The 26055-nt window shown below is 49.1% G+C and overlaps 1 protein-coding gene across 7 annotated transcripts in view; it reads left to right on the top strand.

The window, feature by feature from the left end:
• Positions 1-26055, top strand: part of ATXN1 (ataxin 1) — a 406204-nt gene that overhangs the window by 370386 nt on the left and 9763 nt on the right. For all 7 annotated transcript variants that reach the window (XM_032647559.1, XM_032647558.1, XM_032647553.1 and 4 more), the window contains one exon: positions 11145-13194. In XM_032647559.1, coding sequence (XP_032503450.1) covers positions 11305-13194 — 1890 coding nt within the window. In that variant the 5' untranslated portion in view covers positions 11145-11304. The remainder of the gene's footprint in view (positions 1-11144; positions 13195-26055) is intronic.

Below are 26055 nucleotides of genomic sequence, written 5' to 3' on the forward strand. Positions count from 1 at the left end.
GGGACATGGAGACCGTGTGTCTGCAGCTAGAAAGAGACCCTAAAAGCAGACATCCACTCTCCTTTTTTCTTCTCTTCTTCCTAGTCTCTTTCTTTCTCCCTTCCTTTTCCCTGCTGTACTTTGCACCTTCGCAATTTACCTCTCTGTTCTTTTAATTTATGAACTATCATCCAATGTACCAGGGACATGGTGGCGTCCTGTGGCGCCCTCTCGTGGTTCACTGAAAATACAGCAAGATACAGTCCCTATCCTCACGATGATTTCCCCTGATGAGAGAGACAGACAGTATAGAGAGCTAATGAAACACAGAGAAGGGGACACATGCCCCAGAATTAGAGAGACTCGACTCCTCCAAGCTGCGCTGGTAAATAGGAGACAAGGTCCTCCTAAAGGTAGGAGGAGGGAGTGTTGAAATTTGTGTCAGTTTGGCCCCAGCTCGCTCCAGTTAATCTTTGTATCCTTGATTTATCATTTGTATTATCTGGAAAAGATGTTTATCAATGGACAGCTTTTCAGAAGAGTATATTTGAATTTGTGTGGTAAGGCCGATATGGTCCTAGTTGGTCCATTAGCAGAAGACCAGCTATGGACTCTATACTGAGATCTTTAGGGCCAACTGAGCCAGCCAGTGTCTTTCAAAAAACAACACAGTGTAAATAAACCAAGGCACTGCCGAGAACCAAGTCAGCATTCGTATTCAAATTCACTAAAGCTGAGTTCTTTTTTTAAAAGTACCTTCAGAGGGGTTTTCTAGGTTTGTGTATGGTGCATTCAGTTGTACAGCAGTTTTACATTTGCATTGCTAATGGACCTCTTTCTGAATGCATTTGACATTTTACTTGGCTTTGAAAGGACTTTTATGCCGCTATTTTTTCTTCCCTAGAGCTGCCTTGGGCTAATTAACCTATTGCCTTACTGGCTGGGCCTACTATATTCTCATTCCGGATTCTGACATACTACTCTTGCATGAACTTCCCTAGTGAAATCCTGTGGGGTTTTATTGGATCAGTGCTGCTGTGGAGCCAGCAGGGGGCGCATGGAACAGTTCACTTTGAGTCCATCTCCTAAATGGCTTTCCTTTGCTAGTCTGTGTGGGAACAGAGTTTATGCAGTTCTTTCTTAGTGTTAGACCCAAGCGGTCTACGAGGGATTCCAACTCGCCCAAGAACCGCCAAGAGTCGAGAGCCGTTGCAACACGCAAGAGGTTTATTAGGAGCCGATGCACCGGGGTCCCCTGAACCTCACGCAGGAGGCCGATGGGGAACCCCTAAAAGCGGAATCACATACTTTTTATAGGTTTATTTATTCATAGGGCGGGTATATTCTCACAATGATTGGGTAAATGTGGTGACTTTTGAATTCATTGGCTTAGGAACTTTTGTCCCACCTTCTGGCCGTTATAGTTGTCTGTTCATTGTGGCGGTTAGGGCGTATACCTGTTACGGGCAACTGGAAAATTACCCGCTGTCTGGCAAGTCCCCGTCAACTGAAAAACTCCAAGAATTGGTTTCGATAGGGAGAAGGAGTGGCGCACGATAGGGAGAAGAATTGGTTTCGATAGGGAGAAGGAGTGGCGCACGATAGGGAGAAGAATTGGTTTACGGGAACAAGTGAGGGGGTGGAAAGTCCCTAAAGGCCCCACATTCCCCCCCTTTTTTTTTTTTTTTTGTAACTAATTCCAATCATGGAGTTTCAGTTTCTTTTTGCGAGTTTTGGTATTGTTGCCTTAGCATTAAAACTTGTACCATACTAATGCGTTCTCTAATAAAGGCTATCAGGCGATTCAGAATGCATGGTCCAAAAGTTAAAAGCAACAATAAAATAATGAGGGGCCCTAACAAGGTGGAAACTAAAGTAGTAAGCCAGGGAGATTTATCAAACCATGATTGAAACCATCCTTTTTGATTTTCCCTTTCCTGTTGTCTTTTGTCCAGGCGCTCCCTAAGTTTGTCCATTGTTTTGGTAATAGCCCCAGAATGATCCATATAAAAACAGCATTCCTCTTTTAGTGCAGCACATAGTCCGCCCTCCTTAAGGAACAGCAGATCTAATCCCCTCCTGTTTTGCATTACCACCTCTGAAAGCGAGGTGAGGGATTCTTTTAACTGAGTTATGGAACTTTCTAATGCCCGGAGGTCAACATCTACAGCTTGCCTTAAGGCATCATAATAGTGGGGTTGTTGGATGAGGGCTGTTGTACCCGTTCCTACCCCGGCTGCCATTCCTAGTCCTAGGAGTACAGCCAGGGTGAGTGTTATGGGTTCCCTCTTAAACCTTCCTCTGCCCTCATATTCATCTAGAAAGGATGAATCTGAATGATAAATGAGTCTGGGGACCAGCTGAACTACACACAAAAATCGGTTGAAGCTTTAAGGACCTCTAAAGAAATGCAGGGGGTCAATCCTGTGTTACATGCCCACCATCCATCCGGAGGAGGGAGGAGATACCCTGAGCCCTGTGGGAGGCTTAAATTGGCACAAAGATGTCGGTGGGACGAGGGGGGCGTTCCTACACATGTACCGTTTCCTAATACTGAGGCCAGGGTCAATTTACTATTTCCTTCTTGTTTCCATCGACATTGATCTGGAGTGTTAACATTATTATAATTAGAATTATATCCTATAGCATCATAATAAGGGGGAGGAGCAGCATAGCAAAGCCAACATGATTTGGTAGCCTCCGGGTTTGTGGCATTTAAAACCTCAAAAGCCGCCTGGACCAATGAGAGCATTCGGTCCCGGGGGGTCTTGGGCTTGATTGTTATTCCTTTTGGCTCAGAAGTTTGGTTTCTTATCTCTGGTAACGCTGTGGGAGGGACCAAAGGTAGCAAAGAGTGCCCTATCTCAGGGTTGGGGCTTATGGGAACTGGAGTAGGGGTTTCAATTTTTAGTTTGATGGTCATTAGTAATCCATCATTATATCCTTCTTTATAAAACCTGATTCCCCATGAATGGCCATTTATCCAGTTTTTATCCTTTTTACTTGGTTTACTAAAAGAGATCTTAAGGGGATGGCACCATTTAGTACATTCAGGCCTATAAGTTAAGGGGTTGGTTGGGTGTGTATAATTGGCTGTCACCTTAATAAAGTCCCAGCCAGAGGTGGGCTTCCAATAGGTGTCTCCTGTGGTTTCACACCCCCAGCTTTTACAATAAAAATGTTCCTTTCCCCCACATTGATAATTTAGGGACCTATGGCGATGAAATCCCGGGCATACATAAAAGGTAGGGTTGCTAAGTTTCTGTCGCGTACCCGAGTTTTGGCAGCCGTATTGGCCGGCCCGACCGGGTATGGATGGGGCATTTTGACGATCATGGGAGTGTGCTGTGTCCCAATTGGGAGCTCCTATGGCTAATTTACAAACATCGGGGAAAAGGTCTGGCCACCAGGTCCAAGGAGCAGCAGTATGGCTAACAGACCATATTACATCTTCAGTTTGGGAAATTACCTGCCAGGTTAAATGCTGGGGCAGGTGAGGACTAAAATTACTCACAGTCAGTAGGGGTAACAGAGTTAAAGTTATAAATCTGATGACCGCAGAAGCTTGAGCTTGAGCGGGTTGCTGGTCTTTTGGGCTCGCCATTCCGATGTTGCAGATGCTGGTGCGGCCTTCACGTGTGAAGCGTGGATCCACGCAGCGATGCCGTCTACCTTTATAGCCGTGGGGGTGGTGAGCAGGACGATGTATGGTCCTTTCCACCGAGGCTCTAGAGTCTGGGTTCGGTGCCGACGGACGTACACGGAATCTCCGACTTGGAAGGGATGAGCCTCTGCTGGTGTTCCTGGTCGGTAAGCCTCTGCCAGCTGGGACCACACCTCCTTTTGGACCAACTGGAGTCCCAACAGCCTAGCACATAAGTCAGTGTTATTCTGGCAGTCAGGACTTAATTTCTCCCTTAGCGTAAAAAGAGGAGGTGGGGCCCCGTATAGTATTTCAAATGGAGTAAGATAATAGCGGGAGGGGGTATTTCTAGCCCGGAACAGGGCTAAGGGAAGGAGCACCGTCCAATCTGTACCGCCAGTCTCTATGGACAATTTAGTTAGGGTCTCTTTTAGAGTTCTATTCATTCTCTCTACCTGTCCTGAACTCTGGGGTCTATAGGCACAATGTAATTTCCAATCAGTCCCCAGGTATTTGGCCACACCCTGACTTACCTGGGCGACGAAGGCGGGACCATTATCTGATCCTATTACCTTTGGTGCCCCGAACCGGGGGAAAATTTCTTCTAAGATCTTTTTGGCCACCACAGTAGCTGTCTCCTTCTTCGTCGGGAAAGCTTCTACCCATCCTGAGAAGGTATCTATAAAAACTAGAAGATACCTGTTACCGTACCTTCCAGGGCATATTTCAGTGAAGTCGACCTCCCAATAGGCTCCTGGGCGGTCTCCTCTGAGCCTTTTTCCGACCTCAAGTTTTCCTTTATGGGAGTTTACCTGTTGGCATGGAATGCACTCTCGTGCAATCTGCTCAGCTATTTTGGTTAATCCAGAGGTATCATAACCTGTCTTATGTAATAGGGATACCATCTTCTTGGTTCCCAAGTGTGTCCATCTGTGAATCTGTTGTAGCATGGATTTTGCTTGTTGAGGAGATAATGTTCCTTTAGTTATGGCTGGGGTAATTGTTCCCCTATCATTTGGTTTCCCAGGACTCTCATCTGATAGTTCTAGTATGATTTCCCGTAGAGCCACTTCTCGTGCCACCCTATCTGCCATGTTGTTGCCTCTTGTCACCGGGGTATTGTCCTTCTGGTGTCCGGGGCAATGAATGATGCTGACTTTAGTGGGGAGCATGAGGGCAGCTAGCAGTGCCACTGTTTCTTCTTTGTTTTTAATTTCTTTGCCCGCCGAGGTGAGCAACCCTCTTTGTTGGTAAATGGCCCCATGGACATGGGCGGTAGCAAATGCGTACCTACTGTCCGTATAGATGTTTACCTTTTTGTTTTCTGCTAGTTCCAATGCTCTAGTCATGGCGATTAGTTCAGCCCGTTGGGCCGATGTCCCTTGTGGTAATGCGGCTGCCCAGATGACCTCTTTCCCGTCTACCACGGCAGCTCCCGCCCGACGCTTACCTTCCTCTAGGAAACTGCTTCCGTCAGTAAACCAGGTAACGTCGGCGTTGGGGAGGGGCTGATCCATCAAGTCTGGTCTGCTACGGTGTGCTGCAGCCAGTACTTCCTGACAATCATGGATGACGGTAGTGCTTTCCAGGTCAGGGTCGGGTAGCAAGGTGGCCGGGTTGAGTCCTGTGGCTGAGGTAAACTTAATACGATCTGAGTTTAACAGCAGGGCTTGGTAATGAGTCATCCTGGCATTTGTTAGCCATCTGTCGGGTGGCTGGCGAATTACATTTTCTAATGCATGGGGGGCTGTTATCGTTAGGTTCTGCCCCAAAGTCAGTTTGTCAGCATCTTTGACCAAAGCGGCCACCGCGGCGATTATTTTTAAACAGGCGGGCCATCCTGCTGCCACAGGATCCAATTTCTTTGATAGGTACGCAACCGGGCGATTCCAGGGGCCCAGTTTCTGAGTTAGTACTCCCTTTGCGATGCCTTTATTCTCGGCCACGTACAGATGAAAAGGCTTAGTAACATCTGGTAGCCCCAGAGCCGGGGCTGATAGTAGGGCTCGTTTAATTCGGTCAAAAGCCCGTTGTTCTTTATCACCCCAAGCAAAAGGGATGCCATTTTTGGTCAGGGGATATAAAGGGGCTGCTAATTCAGCAAACCCCGGAATCCATAGCCTACAAAATCCGGCCGTCCCCAAAAATTCCCTAACTTGTTTGGGACTCTTGGGGGCCGGTATCCGGGCAACAGTGTCTTTCCTGCTTTCCGAAAGCCATCTCTGTCCTCCTTTTAACAAGTACCCCAGGTAACTAACCTGTCGTTGACATATTTGTGCTTTCTTTGCTGAAGCCCGATATCCCAATGTTCCCAGTTCTGTTAACAGCCTCTCGGTTCCCTTGATGCAGTCTTCTTGGGTTTCAGCAGCTAAAAGAATATCATCGACATATTGAAGTAGAGTTACCTGGGGATTGGATTCTCTATAAGGTGCCAAATCCTGGTGGAGAGCCTCATCAAAAATGGTGGGGGAGTTCTTGAATCCTTGTGGCAGGCGAGTCCATGTCAGCTGGCCTGACATCCCAGAGGCTGGATCCTTCCACTCGAAGGCAAAGTAAGGCTGACTGAGAGAAGAAAGTCTCAGGCAGAAGAAAGCATCTTTAAGATCCAAAACAGTGTACCAAGTGTGCTGAGGTGGAAGAGTACTTAAGAGATTGTAGGGGTTGGGTACCGTGGGGTGGAGGTCCATCACCCGCTTATTTACCTCTCGTAGGTCTTGTACCGGTCGGTAATTATTAGTTCCTGGCTTTTTAACTGGCAAAAGAGGGGTATTCCATGCAGATTGGCACCTTACCAGGATCCCTAATTCCAGTAACCTTTGTATTTGAGGACGGATGCCATCTCGGGCTTCTTTACTCATGGGGTATTGGCGGACCGTTACTGGGGTGGCGGTTGTTTTAAGTTCTACCACCACAGGGGGCCGATATTTTGCCATTCCCATACCGGCAGTTTCTGCCCAAGCCTGTGGAAACCTAGTCATCCAATCCTGCATGTCAGCTTGTGGAGGCGAGGGTGTTTCATATATCCTGTGTTCATCTTCCAGTTTCATGGTCAAGATTTGGAGTAATCTCCCTTGGTTGTCAGTTATGGTGGGCCCTTCTGGTTGAAAGTGGATTTGGGCCCCCACCTTAGAGAGTAAGTCTCTACCTAGCAGAGGGTATGGGCACTCAGGTATGACCAAGAATGAGTGGGTTACTCGTCCCACCCCAAGATCTACTGTCCTTCGGGTGGTCCATGAGTACTGCTTATTTCCAGTGGCCCCCTGGACCCATGACCTTTTAGTTGAAAGGGGGCCCTTTGAATGAAGGAGGACTGAGTCCTGGGCTCCGGTGTCCACCAAGAACTGGACGGGTTCCCCCTCCACTTTAAGAGTTACCCTGGGCTCGGGGAGAGGGTCCGAGCCCTGACTTCCCTAATCTTCCTCTTCCAATGTTAAGATTTTATCTCTGGTTGGCCTTCCCCCGTTCCTTTTTTTAGGGCATTCTCTTGCCCAATGACCTTTTTCTTTACAGTAGGCACATTGGTCCTTGTCTAATGGCCGCCTTCTATCCGTTGTTCGCCCTTCCTGTCTATTTCTGTCTCTACTGTTTCCTCCTCTGACTACAGTGGCCAGTATCTTACTCAAATGTCTTTCTTGCCTCTTATCTCGTCTTACCTCACGAGCCTCTTGTTCCTTCTGCTTTCTTTCTTCCCTTTCTTCCTCTGTCTCCCTCTTATTATATACCTTATCTGCCTCTTTTACTAAGTCCTGAAGGGAGAAACCTTGTAGGCCATCCAGCCTTTGTAACTTCTTTCTAATATCAGGGGCCGCCTGGTCAATAAAGGCCATTGCTATGGTGGCCTTATGTTCCTCAGAGGTTGGATCATAAGGAGTGAATCGTCTAAAAGCCTCCATTAAGCGTTCTAGGAACACGGTTGGCGATTCCTGGGGCCCCTGAGTTACCTCTCTTACCTTAGCCAAATTCGTGGGGCGCCTGGCCGCTCCATGGAGACCCGCCACCAGAGCCTGGCGATACATTTTCAGGTGCTCCTTACCTTCCAGGGTATTAAAGTCCCAATTCGGCCTGACGAGTGGAAAACCGGCATCAATCTCATTAGGCAACTGGGTAGGTTGTCCATTGGCGCCTAACACATTCTTTCTAGCCTCCAGGAGAACCCGTTGCCTCTCCTCAGTTGTGAGGAGAGTCTGGAGGAGCTGTTGACAACCATCCCAGGTGGGTTGGTGGGAGAAGACAAGAGACTCTATTAGAGCAGTAAGAGCCTGTGGGTTTTCAGAGAAAGTAGGGTTATGCATCTTCCAATTATAAAGATCTGCGGAGGAAAAGGGCCAGTATTGAAGGGGCCTATTCCCGTGGTTATCGGGGGGGCCATATTCTCTAAGGGGTAAAGCAGTAGAATCCGGGGAAACAGCCCTCCGGCTTCTGGTGCCCGCCGAGGGACCCCCCCTTTCCGCCATAACAGGTGGCCCTACTGGTGTGGAGGGTTGTGAAGCTGGGGGTCCTAGGGGCGACATGGGATTTAGGGCCGGAGGATAAGGAGGTGGGGAATCTAGAAGAAGCAAATCAGACTGCAGGTCAGGATATATCGCCTTTGGCGGGTCCGGGGCAGCAGATGACTTTTCCGTGTCTGGGGTTTTCTTCAGGGCCAATATCTCCGATTGTGCTGGAGCACATGCAGACGTGCCTGTTGAGGAAACAAAGGGCCGGACCCACGGAGGCGGGGAGAGAACTAGATCTTCCCAGACCAAGATATATGGTATCTGGTCTGGGTGTCCGTGGGGTCCTGTGTTAAAGACCCTAGACTTGACTAGCCCAACCTTATCTAACAAAAAAGATCCTTCGGGTGGCCACCCTGTCTGAAATGTAGGCCACTCAGAGGTACACAGCGTTTGCCATTTTCCTTTCCTTACTTCTACCGAAAGGTTGTGGGCCCTAGCCCTAACTTCGGTCCAGTGGCTTAGGGTAAGAGAAAGAGGAGTCGTCATAGTTTGTCCCATTGTCGTCCGTCAAAAGAAAGATAATAGTACAGAAAAACAATAAAATTTCAAAAGACACACATTGATATTGCCGCCGCGAACTTAAACCCGAAACCAACTCAAATTCAGATGGCAGCTTATATAACCTGCCAGAACCAGCCGCCGCGAACTTAAACCCGAAACCAACTCAAATTCAGATGGCAGCTTATATAACCTGCCAGAACCAGATGAAGGGGAGACAAAATTTGTTTCTCCTTCCAGATGGACCACCAGGGCGTCCCCCGGGGCCCGTGGACACCAGCTTTCGGCACGTCTGCCTAGCCAGGAGTCCAATACAGATTCCACAGCAAGCCGGTTCACACGGCTTTTTCCTAATGGCGGCTAGCAACAAACAAACGACAAACAAACAGACAATTGGGCTCGAGCCTACCTGATACCTCCGACTCCCGATGTTCTTGTGACCCGGGGGCGAGTGGGGATCCCGGACGAGCCCCCAAATGTTAGACCCAAGCGGTCTACGAGGGATTCCAACTCGCCCAAGAACCGCCAAGAGTCGAGAGCCGTTGCAACACGCAAGAGGTTTATTAGGAGCCGATGCACCGGGGTCCCCTGAACCTCACGCAGGAGGCCGATGGGGAACCCCTAAAAGCGGAATCACATACTTTTTATAGGTTTATTTATTCATAGGGCGGGTATATTCTCACAATGATTGGGTAAATGTGGTGACTTTTGAATTCATTGGCTTAGGAACTTTTGTCCCACCTTCTGGCCGTTATAGTTGTCTGTTCATTGTGGCGGTTAGGGCGTATACCTGTTACGGGCAACTGGAAAATTACCCGCTGTCTGGCAAGTCCCCGTCAACTGAAAAACTCCAAGAATTGGTTTCGATAGGGAGAAGGAGTGGCGCACGATAGGGAGAAGAATTGGTTTCGATAGGGAGAAGGAGTGGCGCACGATAGGGAGAAGAATTGGTTTACGGGAACAAGTGAGGGGGTGGAAAGTCCCTAAAGGCCCCACATTAGCGTGACTTAAAACCTAGAGATAAAAGATCAGTATCAGTACTTTTTAAGTAGTCAAAAGGGGCAGCTGTTTTCAGTTTTTTTAGTTTAATTTTATTCTATCATTGTTTTGAAAATAGCATTGTCATCTTAATCTATTTGCACATATTGGGTGTAAATTACGTGCCATACATTTCATAAGAGAAGGCTGTACAGAATGGAGTTATCTGGGACTTACAAAGCCCTAGGTCGGGGAGGGTAGTGCTGAAAACTGCTTCCTTAACTGTGTCTGTTTTAACATCAGACTATAGAAAAGCAGGTCTGCGTAGGAGAAATGCTAAAACCCCAGGGCCTGGAATTCCCAGAGCCTGATCCAGGGCTTCCCAGGGTCACAGCGCGTGACATGGCTCACGGCTGCAGCTGCCGCCTGTAAGCCTGGTCCCTGTTGGTTCCATTGATGATCTGCCTCTTGCCAGGTGGGCATCTGTCTGCCGACACAGTCATGGTAACAGAGTTCTGTGGTTCCTGAAAGACTGAGATTAGGTGTCCGTGAAAACTGGCTCCAGGCTCACTACTTGTATGTCCAGGTTGAAACACTCAGGCCTGATTGGTCCAGCAGAGGTTTCCTCTCTAGGGTTGAGGGTGGATTGGCCCTTTATGGAGCGTGTGGAGAGAAAATTCAAAGACCACTTGGAAAGGAAGTAAGAGGCAGAGGTAGAACGAGCATAAAGCCACCCTCGTTAAGGACACCCTCGATGCATCAGCCTGGTTATTGCATTTTTTTAAAACCATAACCATGTTCCTGTTCTAACTGTCAAACAGATTCCTTTTGGCTTTCTGTTACCATGTGAGTAGCTGTACTGGGAGTTGTTTGGAAACTTGTAGAGAACACGATTATTTGGGGCTCCCTCTGCTGAGTTGGCCTGTGCATAGTGTGTGTGCACGTGCGTGCATGCGTGTGTCAGGGAAGAGAGAATTGTAGATCCAGTATGGACCCAGAGTCAGTGGAATCTCTGAGTAGTGCCTTTGGCAGATGAGGACTCAGAGACAAGGTATGAAGTCCGCTGAGGATTTCCGTTCCTAACCTCGTCCTCCCGGTGCCTGGCTCAGAGGGTAGGTCTGGCTGACCTTCACCGGTGTCACCCACCTTGTGGGCATCGTTTGATTGCCCAGCGAGGTAAAGGAGAGCTAAGGCGTGAGAGTGGCATTTCTGGAAGCGAAACTAAGAAACGCATTGTCTACCTTCTGGAAAGAGAAAAAGAGAAGAGGGTATTGAGAGAGGTGTCTTAGGAGACTTGCTAAATCTATAAAAAAGAGGTTTGACTTGCATGTTGTAATGATCTTGCTGATGTCCTAAACAGCGCGGCCGGCCAGCGTTTTACCTGCTCTAATGTGGGGGCGGGTAGGGGCGGGGGTGTGTTTGGAATTCACGTTGACACCAGAAGCTTAGTCTCAATCTCGAGGAGGACGTTCTTTTCCGGTGCTGATGTTCTGATCGCCTCTCTCCTCCCTCTCCTCTTCCCCTTGTCCCGACCCTCTTCCTTTTCCCAGATTCCAGGGCGGCTGCTGGCGGATCGCACCCACAGGGAGATGATTCCTCATGAAGAGCCTGGATCCCCTACAGAAATCAAATGTGACTTTCCGTTTATCAGACTGAAAGCAGAGCCAGCCAGAGAGTGAAACGGTCACCGTGGAGGGGGGACGGCGAAAAATGAAATCCAACCAAGAGCGCAGTAACGAATGCCTGCCTCCCAAGAAGCGCGAGATCCCCGCCACCAGCCGGCCCTCGGAGGACAAGGCCACGGCTGTGCCCAGCGACAACCACCGCGCAGAGGGCGTGGCATGGCTCCCGGGCCACGCGAGCGGCCGGGGCCACGCGGGCGGGCGGCTAGGGCCGGCGGGACCCCCGGCAGAGCTCGGTTTACAGCAGGGAATAGGTTTACACAAAGCGCTGTCCGCGGGGCTGGACTACTCCCCGCCCAGCGCGCCCCGGTCCGTCCCGGCGACCACGACGATGCCCGCGTACCCGCCCCCGCAGTCCGGGGCCCCGGTGTCGCCTGTGCAGTACGCCCACCTGCCGCATACCTTACAGTTCATCGGCTCTTCCCAGTACGGCGGGCCCTACGCCGGCTTCATCCCTTCTCAGCTGATCTCCCCCACGGCCAGCCCCGTCACCAGCGCGGTGGCCTCGGCCGCGGGGGCCGCCACTCCATCCCAGCGCTCCCAGCTGGAGGCCTATTCTACCCTGCTGGCCAACATGGGCGGCCTGAGCCAAGCCTCGGGACACAAGGCTGAGCAGCAGCACTTGGGCAGGACCGCGGGGCTCCTGCCCCCCGGGTCCCCACCACCCACCCAGCAGAACCAGTACATGCACATCTCCAGCTCTCCGCAGAGCGCCGCGCGCCCGGCCTCCCCGCCGGCCATCCCCGTCCACCTGCACCCGCACCAGGCGATGATCCCACACACGCTCACCCTGGGGCCCTCCCCGCAGGTCGTCGTGCAGTACAGCGACTCCGGCAGCCACTTTGTCGCCCGCGAGGCCACCAAGAAAGCCGAGAGCAGCCGGCTGCAGCAGGGCGCGCAGGCCAAGGAGATCCTGAACGGGGAGATGGAGAAGGGCCGCAGGTACGGGGCGCCCACCGCGGCCGACCTGGGCCTGGTGAAGGCGGGCGGCAAGGCCGTTCCCCACCCGTACGAGTCCAGGCACGTGGTGGTCCACCCCAGCCCTGCCGACTACGGCAGCCGCGACTCCTCTGGGGTGCGGGCCTCTGTGATGGTCCTGCCCAACAGTAGCACCCCTGCCGCCGACCTGGAGGTGCAGCAGGTCACCCACCGAGAGGCCTCCCCCTCCGCCCTCAACGACAAAAGCAGCCTGCACCTAGGGAAGCCCGGGCACCGATCCTACGCGCTGTCTCCCCAGCAGGCCCTGGGCCCCGAAGGCGTGAAGGCCGCCGCCGTCGCCACGCTGTCCCCCCACACGGTCATTCAGACCACACACAGTGCTTCGGAGCCCCTCCCGGTTGGACTGCCGGCCACAGCCTTCTACGCAGGGACTCAGCCGCCCGTCATCGGCTACCTGAGCAGCCAGCAGCAAGCGATCACCTACGCCGGCGGCCTGCCCCCGCACCTGGTCCTCCCCGGCACCCAGCCCCTGCTCATCCCTGTGGGCAGTGCTGACATGGAGGGGTCGGGTGCGGCCTCGGCCATCGTCACGTCGTCGCCCCAGTTTGCTGCAGTGCCTCACACGTTCGTCACCACCGCCCTTCCCAAGAGCGAGAACTTCAGCCCCGAGGCCCTGGTCACCCAGGCCGCCTACCCAGCCATGGTGCAGGCGCAGATCCACCTGCCCGTGGTGCAGTCGGTGGCATCCCCTGCAGCCGCGCCCCCTACGCTGCCTCCCTACTTCATGAAAGGCTCCATCATCCAGCTGGCCAACGGGGAGCTGAAGAAGGTGGAGGACTTAAAAACGGAAGACTTCATCCAGAGTGCAGAGATCAGCAACGACCTGAAGATCGACTCCAGCACTGTGGAGAGGATCGAGGACAGCCACAGCCCGGGCGTCGCCGTGATACAGTTCGCTGTCGGGGATCACCGAGCACAGGTAACGTTCATCCGGATCACACAGGTAGGGGGACACCCCGCCGCACCACCTTCATCGCTTCCCGGCACAGTGAATTTCTTCCGAGAGGCAGACCTGTCAGTGGCTGTGGGGATGATGGAGGGTTTTCATTGACACCTGGAAGTTAGACTCGTCACATTTCCCAACCACGTTCTCTAAGAGAATTAAGCCCTCGTACACCAAAGCACCTGCTGTTTGTAATGAATTAACTTCTCTGTGTCTAGAGTGAGGCTGGTCAGGTACCATTCTTGGGACAATTAAGAAGATCGCCACTCAAGTTATTTTTTTGTTTTGTGGTTTAGATGAGGAACCCTGATTAAGAAAAGTCATCTCCCCCCCCTCTTCTTTTGGTCAGGAAAAGACAGTGCTGGTTAAGGTGAGAACGTTAAATGCCCAGAGTGGCCACGCCCCATTACACATCTGTGTTGTAACATGTAGCTTTTGTTATTATTTAGGTATGGTGAGGCCGACAGATGAGAATACAACTGCCATTGAAAAGACAGTTTGTTCTACTCAGATGCCAAGAGGAGGGTTTGTGCTGTGCCATGCAGGGCCACGTGGGGAAGCACCAGGGTCAGGAGGCACTGGGAGTGAGAAAACATGGGCAAGAGCCTTGATTGTGGTTTCAGGGGGAAGGAGTGGGTGAGGCAGGGGAGGCAGACTTAGGATTGGCTAGTTGGAATCACTTCAGCAGGCCCTGGGCACAGGAGCTGTCCCTGGGTGTCTGGTACCTGGCCCTGGGATGATTAGGGCTGGTGGATAGTGGCCCAGAGAGTGAAAGCTCCATAGAGGAGGTGGCTGGGTTGTGGGTGTTTGCTTTGCATATGAAGGACATTCTCCCAGGCAGGTGAGCTGTCAGCTGTCTCTAGTAATGAGCTAACCCAGGGAGGCACAGTCCCTCCAGAGTCAACAAGGCCCCAAGATGGCAAAGCATCAGATATAGAGAATAAAAGGCATGGTTAATATAGTCTGCAAAGTCAGGGCTGTCCCAGGTGGGCTCCTGGACTTCTGATATATAGGAACCCCAAGGACCAGATGTAGCCAAGCTGAGTCACGTTAAAACTGGAACTATGATTAGCTCTCTTAATTTCCATGGGTTCCTTCAGTCCACTCTTTTCCAGTTTCTTAAATCACTTGAATGCATTTATTCTGCCCATTTGTATGAAACAGCAGTTTCACTGCCTAGCTTGCTTGGAGTCAATCAGGTTTGGCCCCGAGGCCAGGAACTGCCCTGGTGGATGGTAGAGACTCACTCCCTCTGGGAATGGTTTCACTGAGGCCTTTTTTTTTTTTTTTTTTGGTGGTACGCGGGCCTCTCACTGCTGTGGCCTCTCCTGTTGCGGAGCGCAGGCTCCGGACGCACAGCCTCAGCGGCCATGGCTCACGGGCCCAGCCGCTCTGCGGCATGTGGGATCCTCCCGGACCGGGGCACGAACCCGCGTCCCCTGCATCGGCAGGCGGACTCTCAACCACTGCGCCACCAGGGAAGCCCCTCACTGAGGACTTTGAAACACTCAGATGTGACAGCACCTCCTTCAGGTTGAAATGAGTTGAAAAATGGTCATGGCATAGCTGGTATTTGGGACATTCAAAGAAAATAAACAAACTAGTTAATGGTTTGAATTGTTGTTAGTATATTTAAAAGAAAAAGATCAAGTGAGGTAGGGGAGCCCGATTTTCCAAAGCATCTTCCAGAACTGCTGGTGAATGTCCGGATGTGGGATCATGCACGATATCAGGGGACCTGTGTTGCCAGGAGCTTTTAGCCCCGAAGACTTTTCCTTTTTGTTTTCGTTTTTTTTTTTTTTTTGCGGTACGCGGGCCTCTCACTGTTGTGGCCTCTCCCGATGCGAAGCGCAGGCTCGGCGGCCATGGCTCACGGGCCCAGCCGCTCCGCGGCACGTGGGATCTTCCCGGACCGGGGCACGAACCCGTGTCCCCTGCATCGGCAGGCGGACTCTCAACCACTGCGCCACCAGGGAAGCCCGACTTTTCCTTTTTTATGGTGAGATGTTGCTGTAGCCTTTCGTAAGGCCCAAGAAAGATTTCTCAGAGTTCTAATTTAAAAAAAAATTATATATACAGCAAAAATGAGAATATTTGGAAAAGGGCATCATTATTCAGAACTCACTACCCGTCCGTAGTTTCTGCTCACTCCCACTGTCCTATATGGATTAGGGGTGGATGGATACTAGCTGAAAGAACAAGCTGTCTTTAGCAAAGTTGTCTTTTAACAGACCCCAGGTGAAGCCTGGAAAATAAGAAGGAGAAGTAAACGTGTTTTTTCATGGTCCTTTTAATCCTTAAAGCACTACTGTGAAGAGAGGTAGGCATGGAAATCGGGGTGATTTTGAAAATGCTGCTGTCTCCGGCCTAGCGTCTCTTTCAGTAAAGAGCAGCTCTGAGCTGCGGGCGCCATCTCCAAGGCCCCGGCAGCCTCCACAGTCATCAGGAGCTTCACAGACCTCTCGGTTTCACATCGACCCGACCCGGCAGTTCTTAGAGAGGAAGCATCTCTCTGTGTTTGCCTCGCTCGATCCTTTGCAGAGCGAACGCTTGAACGATGGTGAAGTCGGCTTCCACGTGGGAAGTCTCATTTCCTTCCCATCGCCAGACCACCAGTCTTCTCGCTGACAGCCAAGGTGCAAATTAGAAGGCAGCGTGTTTGTCAGGGCCTGCTCACAGGTCTGCGGCTTCGGCTCCAAAGGGTGGCTGGAGTTTCACGCTGTAGAAATACAAGTGCGGGGCCCCGACACCACCAGTGATTTGTCACTTTACCCCGAAGCCTATCAGAAACAGGCTGACGTCATCACAGCTAAAATACTCCACCAGCTGTGTTTACCACAAGTGACAGGAGCAGAGTCAGGAGGGAAGCAGAGGAAGCGAGAAGGGGAGAGGGAAGGGAGACAGAAAACGAAGGCCTGGATTTAATTTACACTCTGAGGGCTGAGGACTTCCCTCCATCCCCAGCGGCACTCGGTGGGGTTTTCTCCCCTGGTCTGTCTGCTCAGTGGATTCGAAATCACTAACACTTGCACCCACAGGGAGATTTAGAAACATGCAAAGTGTTGCACTTAATTAGCAAACTCACAAATTGGATTGGGGAAGTTGTGGAAGGAAGGGGTGGTTTGCTAGAGGACAGATGGCTTTATGACCCCCGGCATAAATCCTGCACGGAAGCAAGACCACAGGGATGCTTGAGTTCGTAACCAACCACGGGCATCCCCGGTGAATGTCGTGTGGCTGGTGGGGAGAAGCCACGAGCTGGAGTCTGGTTGGCTGCAAGGCAAGTGGTCTCACCTCTCAGAGCTGGGGGTTTTCTCATCGCTAAAATGGGCAAATGATTCCTTATACAAGATCATATCTTGGGCCTCTTCTCGTTTTTGTGATCCCTTGCTTTCCTGCCGTGCAGAACAGCTCTTATAAAATTTACTAGCATCCAGTAAGCAAAAACCAAAGGGGGGACATAAAGGGAAACTTCCCTGACTTCATGCTTATAATCAGCACATAGACGTCTTTGGAAGGAAAGCCATCCTGATAGAGCCAAGGGAGTTTTCACTGAGGGCATTGTTTTCAGGAGCCAAATTCCTAATTATTATTGTGTGAAAGACACCTCCAGGGTGGTCTCCAGCTAAAGCTCCAGATGAGGCAGCGTAGGAGAAAAATGCTTTTGCGTGTTCGTCACCATCCATGAGGTTTTGTCCTACCCAGTGCAGTATTTCTTGGCCCAGGCAAAGCGTCCTTGCATCCAAGTTCCCCCACCCCGGTGCCGTGGGAGCAAAAAGGGCATCCCAGCATTGTCTGTTAGCCTGTGCGCACCACATGAAGCCTCTTCGTAGCCACCCGTGGTCTCCTTAGTCCGTGGCGAGTCCCAGAAGGGATCCCTAGGTGATAGCATCAACGTGGGAGCCAGTGTGATGCGGCTGGAGGATGGAGCGTCGTCTGCTTGGGTGGGAAGCAGGTTAGCTGGTCAGAAAATGCAGGACCTGGATCCACCACTCTGGAGCTTGTGCAAACCATGTACAGATCAGCGCACACACGCTTCACGGTACAAATTACGTATGAGCCTTCCATTCGGTTTACGCCGTAGTGCAAAGAAAAAAGGTTGTCAGACGAATGAAAGGAAATACGTTCGAAGGAACCAGCACAGTAGGTAGCGTGTAGTAGGCCCTCGCCAATGTTAGTTTCCTTTCCCTGCTTCCACTTGGGTGACTTTGGCCCTGAGAAGAGAAAGGTTAGCTTCTGAAAAATGAATAAAAGGCTTCATTCTCTCCAAAGAGTTTATGGAAGGAGAGACAGTTTAGAAAAGTCTAGAAAGAAGGCTGACCATTTCCAGTGAGCCATTTTACGCTGCCTCTGTCCCTGTGGCATGTTCCCCTGGTGGCCCAGGAGTACCCATCCTGCTGCTTCTCTGAGGAAGGCTCCGTGACCTCATGCTAGCCCGTGTGCCTGTAACACAGTCTGCGTTTTCCTCAGCGTGAGCTGGACTGGAGGGGTCGTTGGGTGGTCCACTCTGCACATCAGTAAGAGGACCGGTGCAGAAACGGGCTCGTGCCCCTTTCTTTTGCAGAGAGGATCTAAGCATCGTGCCCACTGGGGGACCTCCTGCCCGGGATGGCGCCCCCTGGGGGGCCCTGGGCTTCCATCTGGCAAACAGCGTTCTGTCTGAGCAGCCACCCAACCCCTCCATCTCATTCTTCCCAGGCTCAACTTTTCTGAAGAGTACACAACATTTTGTCAGAATTGTAGTACATTTTATCTGTGAGCTGCTCTGGGGTGACACTTGTCGTTGACTGCGTTTTACCTAAGTGCCGGCCTCCGTCTGTTATTAGGGCTGTCTGTCGCGTCCCAGATTCAGGAAGGTGACTACTTCCTTTTACCTCCTTGGTGGCGGCTTAGTATTCCGTGCCATTTTCTTCTCCCGACTGTCGTGTGTGTGTGTGTGTGTGTGTGTGTGTGTGTGTGTGTGTGTGTGTGTGCGCGCGCGCACACCTTTACAGCGTGTTATAATGACGTGATCACTGCATGTCTACTGATGGCCTATTTCTTTCATTCCACTATTTTTTATTTTGACTGCCGCGTTCTGTGAGCCATCAGTGGCAGCATTATGCATTTAATGGATTAGTTGGTGCCTAAAAATAGCCAGAGCCCTCATGCAAGCCACGCAGAAGCCTGTGTGGTCCCTTAGCAGCCAAGGCAAACCAACTTGCCAAACATTTTACATGTAGGGCTTGGTGGATATGAACCCTAATGAATTAGAAAATAGGTAGTGGCTTCCCTCAAAGCAAAGCTCATTACCGGGCCTGGGGTCCAGTGATTGGTGAGAATCCATTCAGTTCTAATGCCAGAAAGGCTCCAGCAGAGAAATGGTATCGAACACATTTTTGTTTGTGTGTGTGTGTGTTCCCTCCCCCTCCCCACAAAAGAAGAAAAATGCTCTCCTTTAGCCTGTGTGTGATGTAAGTGCCCCCGGCTTGGGGATCGTACATGTGTTATTTTACTTATTTATTTATTTATTTATTTAAAGGCAAAGAGGAATTTTTTTTTTTTTTTTTTTTTGGCTATGTTGGGCCTTCGTTGCTGCGTGCGGGCTTTCTCTAGTTGCGGTGAGCGGGGGCTACTCTTCATTGCAGTGGCTTCTCGTTGCAGAGCACAGGCTCTAGGCGCGTGGGCTCAGCAGTTGTGGCTCACGGGCTCTAGAGCGCAGGTTCAGTAGTTGTGGTGCACGGGCTTAGTTGCTCCGCGGCATGTGGGATCTTCCCGGACCAGGGCTCGAACCCGTGTCCCCTGCATTGGCAGCCAGGTTCTTAACCACTGCGCCACCAGGGAAGCCATTACGTGTTTTACTGAAGCAGATTCTCTAGGACCATTGTTGTTTATAGCTTTTTAAAAAATAGACTTTATTGTTGGAAGTAGTTTCAGGTTTACAAAAAATTGAGCAGGAAGTACAGAGAGTTCCCAGATGCCTGAAGTTTCCCCTGTTATTAAAATCTTGCATTTTTGTGATTTACTTGTGACAATTGATAAGCTAAATTGATACATGGTTATTAACTAAAGTCCATGCTTCACATTAGGGTTTACTCTGTGCTGTACATTCTGTAGGTTTTCATAAATGTGTAATATCACGCATCCAGCCTCCCAGTGTCCTAGAAACTGGTTTCCCCACCCTAAAAATCCTTCCTGCTTCACCTGTCGGTACTCCACCCCACACCCCTGGCAACCACTGATCTGTTTCCATCTCTGTAGTTCTGCCTTTTCCGGAATGTCATGCAGTTGGACTCCTATAGTATGTAGCCTTTTCAGACTGGCTTCTTTCACTTGGCAACATGCGTTTAAGGTGCTGCCGTGTCTTTTTGTGGCTTTGAGAGCTCATTTCTTTTTAGCCCTAAATAACATGCCGTAGTTCTTTCAGGCACACATATTAAGACCCCAGGGGAGGAGGGCAAGTGGGATAGACCCGTGTGCCCCAGACCTGCCCTGGTCACCTGCTGCTTGGGTCCCGTGGAGGCCCTGGGAGCCAAGCGACAATGCGAGAAGAACCTAGCTCATCCGTCACTTGGGGTTTGTGTTTGGAGGCGTCTCTGCGTGGGGATGTGGGTTCAATGAAACAGCTTCCACCAAAGACTGAATCAGGCTTAGTGCGAATGTGATGAAATGTTTTAAATAGAACACTCACCGACGCTCTTACACTCGATTGAAGAGGTGTGACTTTTTATTAATGATCTTTCAACGTCGAAGTAAATGGGGCTCTCCGTCAGCCCCTCCGTCTTTGTTCCAGGGTTCTCTGATTTTCTTGATGTGTGGAATGTGGGTGTGCAAACTGGCCTTCGAGGAAAGCAGACTGGCTTTTCTCTGCAGGTGAAACAGACCAAGAACTTCCCTTGCAGACAAAGTTAGGGATTCCCAGTGTAATCATTTCACCAAGAGCAAGACGTCATCACTGAAACCCAGCTTCTGAGCGTTGTCCTTGCTCCCAGATGCAGGCAGAATTTGTACATTTGTGATAGGCTTAAGCAAAAATGTTTTGTAAAACAGATGCCCTTCGCATATGTGAAAACAGGGATTCTCGTGAAGGAAAATGGAGACAAAGTTAAGCAACAGACCTTTTGTTTTCTTTATATCTTGCTTTTGGTGATACGTACATATGTGTGTATATAGACATAGCACCAATCTACCATTGAAAAGTACAACCAAACAGCATAAGTATGCGTACGTGCATGCGTTGTTTAGATACAGTAGTCTTTAACTAAGTAGCTAAAGGAATTTTGCTGAACACAGGAAGGTGACATGGAAAAAATAATTATCAGCTCAGAAGTGAGGATGTGTTGCCTCCCTGTCTTGGTTTCTTCATCCTGAATGGAAGCTGGAGGTGATCGTTTTAGAGGAGTTGGTTTAGCGGGGCTGGAGGGAGGGAGGGGGGGGCAGGTTTCTCTCTGGAGCAGTGGTGAGCGACGGGCGTGCCTGCAGCAGCCGGAGGAGGGCGGAAAGAGGGTACAGGAGGATGGGAGGTGATCACCCCTAAAAAAGAGAGGTGCTGGATACAAGACATTCAGAGATGAAAGGCAGAGGGGCCTCAAGCTGACACCAGGACAAAGGCTCTTCATGCTCCCATTTCATCTTCCAGACTGCTTAAAGTGTTTGGAAAAGGATATATTTATGGGATGAAAAAAAATGGACTGTGTCGAGCTGCCAGGAGTTATGTAACATGCTTTGACTTTATATGGTACTGCCCCCATGAGTTTATTTTCATTGGAGTTTAATCTGTCTGAACCCCCACAAGATCATAAAGTGAATTAATGGTTATTAGCCTGGCTGAAAGAGCAAAAAGGACCCTCAAGATTGGAGAGAAAGTAACTGAAGTGTGGTTCAGTGAAATCAGGGCGAGCTCAGCGTCTGACTGACAGGGGAACGTGGAGTGAGGCAGTGGTGCCTCAGCCAGGAAAGCTGTCTGTTGGGGGCCGAGCAGCAAGACCCAGGGAAGGCGCAGCCCCTCTCCCTGGGGAGGATTGTAAGCCCAGTTTAGTCCTGGCTGGTGGAAGCAAGGCCAGGCAGAGCCTCTCCAGCGTCTAAACATTGACCTCTGTTGGCCGGTAGTGCCATTGCGGAGTTTTTGACACGTGGAAGGCATAGTCTTTCCGATTTGTACTGAGCACCTATTACATGCCAGGAAGTATTCTGTACCCTGGGGATGGAACAACGAGCAAAGCAGGCAATATCTCAGCCCCCATGGAACATATAGTCTTAAGGGAGTTTATGGGAAGAGGTGAAACAGACAAATATGGAAGTAAACAAAATAATGCATTGAAAGATAATAAGTGCTATGGGAAAAAAGTAAAGCAGCCTGTTGGGGGTGGGGAAGATAAGGATGGAGGGTAGGTTTTTTTTTTTTATTTTTTTTTATTTTTTTGGCGGTACGCGAGCCTCTCACTGTTGTGGCCTCTCCCCTTGCGGAGCACAGGCTCCGGACGCGCAGGCTCAGCGGCCATGGCGCACGGGCCCAGCCGCTCCGCGGCACGTGGGATCTTCCCGGACCGGGGCACGAACCCGTGTCCCCTGCATCGGCAGGCGGACTCTCAACCACTGCGCCACCAGGGAAGCCCGGAGGGTAGTTATTTTAAATAGGTGGTCGGTGACGCTGTCTCTGAGAAGGGGAACGGGAGGACACAGGGCAGAACGGACTCCACGTGGAGGGAATAGCAGATGCACAGACCCAGAGGCACGAGTGTTTTGGAGTGAAAGGACCAACAGGGAGACCAGTGTCACTACAGTGCAGGGAGGAGGGGGTGGGATGCAGACCACGCCAGGCTTATTCACGGAGGCTTTTTCTCCCCGTGAGAGAAGCTGGCTTGGCCAGGACTGTGGAGGTGGAAGCAGTGAGAACTGGTCTCATTCTAGCTGTAGGTGGAAGAGAGAACCAATGGGATTTGCTTATGATTTGGATGTGTGTGGTCTGGGAGAAGGAGTCGAGTAAAGTATGATGCCCCGGCCGTTGACCTGAACCCTGGAACAATGGGGACGCTGCCCCCGGAGGTGGGGAGGAACCCAGGAGGCGCCAGTGGGCAGGGGAATATGAAGAGGTCTGTTTGGAACACGTTAAGTTTGAGTTGCCCGTAGATAGCCAGGTGGACATCACCAGGTAACATGGTTGCCAGTATCCACGTATGCCCTGGTGAAGTCACTTGTTTTGCATACATGTTCTGGCTCCTCACTGAAGGCAAGTACTAGGTCTTGAACAGTAAGTCCCTAACACTTCGCAGGTGCTCGGTGTTAGATTTTGAACTTTATTAAAACCGCAAAACCTCAAGTGTGAATACAATAATATTTCTCAGCACCCAGAGGGAGACCCACGTGGACCTCAAATTCAACTAATTCAGACTCATTTCTGGTTTAAAGTGACATCATGTCACAAAATCCTACCATCAAAATAGTACCCCATTGGCACTGAGAGCATGTTTGGAAGCAGATAATGTTCCCCTCCAAGGGAGTTTCAAGAGGACAGACCCACCCATTTTTCTCACTGAAAAATCTGTCGGTATGATTTGTTCATTAACTGTTAATGATCAGTTAATCTTTAAGAATGTTTATGTCCTTCTGACAAACCTAAATACGAAATTGAAATAGATTTATTATGACTTACTTTCGTGTGCTTATTTGAGATATGTGCAACAAGAGTTTAACTTTTACTAATGAAAGGGCAAAAGCTTACTTTAGTTCACATATATGCAGACCAAAAAAAAAAAAAATGCATTATCTAGATAATTCAGGCTACATAATTAGGGTGGGAAGAATATTCGTGAGGATAAATATTAGCGAGGGTAAATAATTAGGAGAAAAATAACATGTGGCCTGAGCCATCCAGCCCACTGCTTACAATGATCAGATTTATCTGAATCTTTTGCTCCTGATCTGTGTGGACCCAGCTGAGGGGGTGGCATTCTTTTCCCAGGAGGGCAAATCACTTCTGGGAGAAGACAAAGCCAGAATTTAGGAGGAAGGGACCAAAGGCAAGCCTTTGAAGTGACAGAGAAAATTGGCCCGAAGTTCTCTAGGTTAAAATAAATCCCATCATTGGGATTCCCTGGTGGCTCAGTGGTTGAGAGTCCGCCTGCCATGCAGGGGACGCGGGTTCACGCCCCGGTCCGGGAAGATCCCATGTGCTGCGGAGCAGCTGGGCCCGTGAGCCATGGCCACTGAGCCTGCGCGTCTGGAGCCTGTGCTCCGCAACGGGAGAGGCCACGACAGTGAGGGGCCCGCGTACCCCCCAAAATAAATAAATCCCACTATCATTGGCTCTTTTCAGCACCTCTCATGTGTTCTCTCTCATCACTTTTCTTTCATGAAGTTTTAAGTAGGCTGTTCAAGCTATCGACCATCTCACAGCATTTAATTCTAAGACCTGCCTTCATAGTTCGGGGAATAACGAAGGGCTTTCAAAATGCCCCAAAATATGGTGTATGTAATGGGGAGGATGTGCATCTATTATCACAGCTTACAGAATCATCAGTAAGGTTACTTGTCACAAAGGCTTTGAAGCCATTTCTTCTCAGTGAGTCTGCAGATACTTGGCAACATGTGAAAGTCTTCGAATAGATTTGTATACAGTAGGAGTTATTTTCAGAACATGAATATTGGCTGCTCTGAGGAATGTGTATAATATGGCTCACACAGCGAGAACTTGTTCGTTAGTGGGTGTTGGGCTGTCTGTCAGTGAGACTCTGCCCAAGAGCAGGGGATCATCTAGGAAACGCAGACAAACAGTCGCCACTTGAAGTGGGATTTGTTCCCTCTGCTCAGTGTATGATGTTAATGGCTTTAAGAGGTTTGGGACAGGATTTATGGAGCCAGCTCCAGGTTGGTCCTCCCACTTGGAACTCAGTTGGCATCCCCATCCGATACTATTACTTGTAAGTATATTTGTACGTATGTACATGCAAATATATATGTGTGATGTGAATGTAGTTCTGTATCAGCCTCATGACACTTATATAGAGAGACTTCATTTGCATAGTAGATGTAATAAGGCTGATACTATTTCACAACTTTTTGTATCAGGAAAAAATCCATGACCTCTGATCATCGGATCCTATTTATTTCAAGTAACATTCCCCACTTTTGGAGCAGTGGAAACGTTAAGGTCATGTCTTCTGATGGTATTACAATACCTTTGTTCACAGGGGCAGAGACCAGGAACATAGGGAAAAAAATGGGTTTGGGGGCCAAAGAGACAGGGATTAAATTCCAACTCCATCAGTATATAGTCATGACGTTAGGCAAGTGATTTAATCTCTCTGAAACTATAGTTCCTTATTTGTAAAATTAGAACAACGGTATTTTTCTCACTTAGTATATTGTATCAAACAAAATGCTTTTTGTAAAGTGGGTACCTGAATGTTTGACATAGTAGAAACTCAAAATTTTTTCATTCTCTTTACGTTATTAAGATAACCCAGAACAATGAAACTTCCCCCTGATAACATGCACATTTATATGGACTCATGCTCACATACACACTATAGTAATAGGCTTCCATATAAATTCATTCTAGTTGTTTTTTCTAAAAACACTTAGGTCTTCTATGGAGCAAATAAAGTATACCATTCAAAAAGTGTATCTAAAACTGGATTAATCATAATTATCCAAAAAAGATAAAGCGGTTAAGTAGAAAAGCCACAATCCGTGTAAATTACATGGAAATTCACTACATTTAAAGTGGGATAGTTTAATTATTTATGTTTCTGTATGTGTGCCAGTGTATGAAATTCAACAGAACATTTTCAGTATTCTTGTATTTAGTCAATACAGTCAGCTCTGCATATCTGTGGATTCCACATCTGCGGATTCAACCAACCACAGATTGAAAATATTTATGGGCAAAAAATTCTAGAAAGTTCCAAAAAGCAAAACTTGAATTTCCTCAAACTTGAATAGTTCCCAGGCAACTATTCACATAGCATTTACATTGTATTGTAAGTAATGTAGATGATTTAATGTATACAGAGGATGTGCGTAGGTTATACGCCAATACTGTGCCATTTTATATAATGGACTTGAGCATCCTTGGATTATGGTATACTTGGGGAGTCCTAGAACAAATCTCCTGTGGATACTGAGGGACAACCATATTATTTTAATTTGCTCACACATCTACCATTTTCATTGTTCTTCATTCCTCCCTGCATCTGCAAACTTCCATCTAGATTCATTTTTCCTCTACCTGAAGAACTCTTTAGTATTTTCTTTAATGCAGATCTGTTGATGGTGAATTCTCTCAATTATTATTTATCTGAAAAAATGTCTTTATTTTGCCTTCATTCTTGAAGGATCTTTTTGCTCAGTGTAGAAGTCTTGGTTGGCAGTTCTTCTTCAGTACTTTAAAGATATTCCATTGTCTCCTAGCTTCTATTATTTTTATTGAGAAGTCAACTATAAATTTAACTCTTGCTTATTTGGAGGTAATGTATATTTTGTTCTGGGGGCTTTTAAGATTTTCTTCTCCTGACTTTGATTTACAGCAGTTAAACTATGACCTGCTGAGGTGAGAATTTCCTTTTATTTTTCCTGCTTGGGGTTTCGACCTTCTTGAATCTGTGGTTTATTGTCTCTTATCAGTATCAGAAAATTCTTAGCCATTATCTTCTCTCTCTCCTCCTTGTAGGATTCAAATTATGTGTCTGTTAGGTCTTCTCAATGAGTCTTCTATGTCTCATACCCTTTCCTCTGTATTAGCCATCCTTTTGTCTTTGTGTTTTATTCTGTATAGCTTCTTCTAAATCTCTATAATTAAAAAATCCAGTTCACTAACGCTCTCTTAAACCATGTTTATTCTGTGGTAAAATCCATTCA

The sequence above is a fragment of the Phocoena sinus genome, chromosome 11 (genome assembly GCF_008692025.1).
Source record: "Phocoena sinus isolate mPhoSin1 chromosome 11, mPhoSin1.pri, whole genome shotgun sequence".
Lineage (NCBI taxonomy): Eukaryota > Metazoa > Chordata > Mammalia > Artiodactyla > Phocoenidae > Phocoena > Phocoena sinus.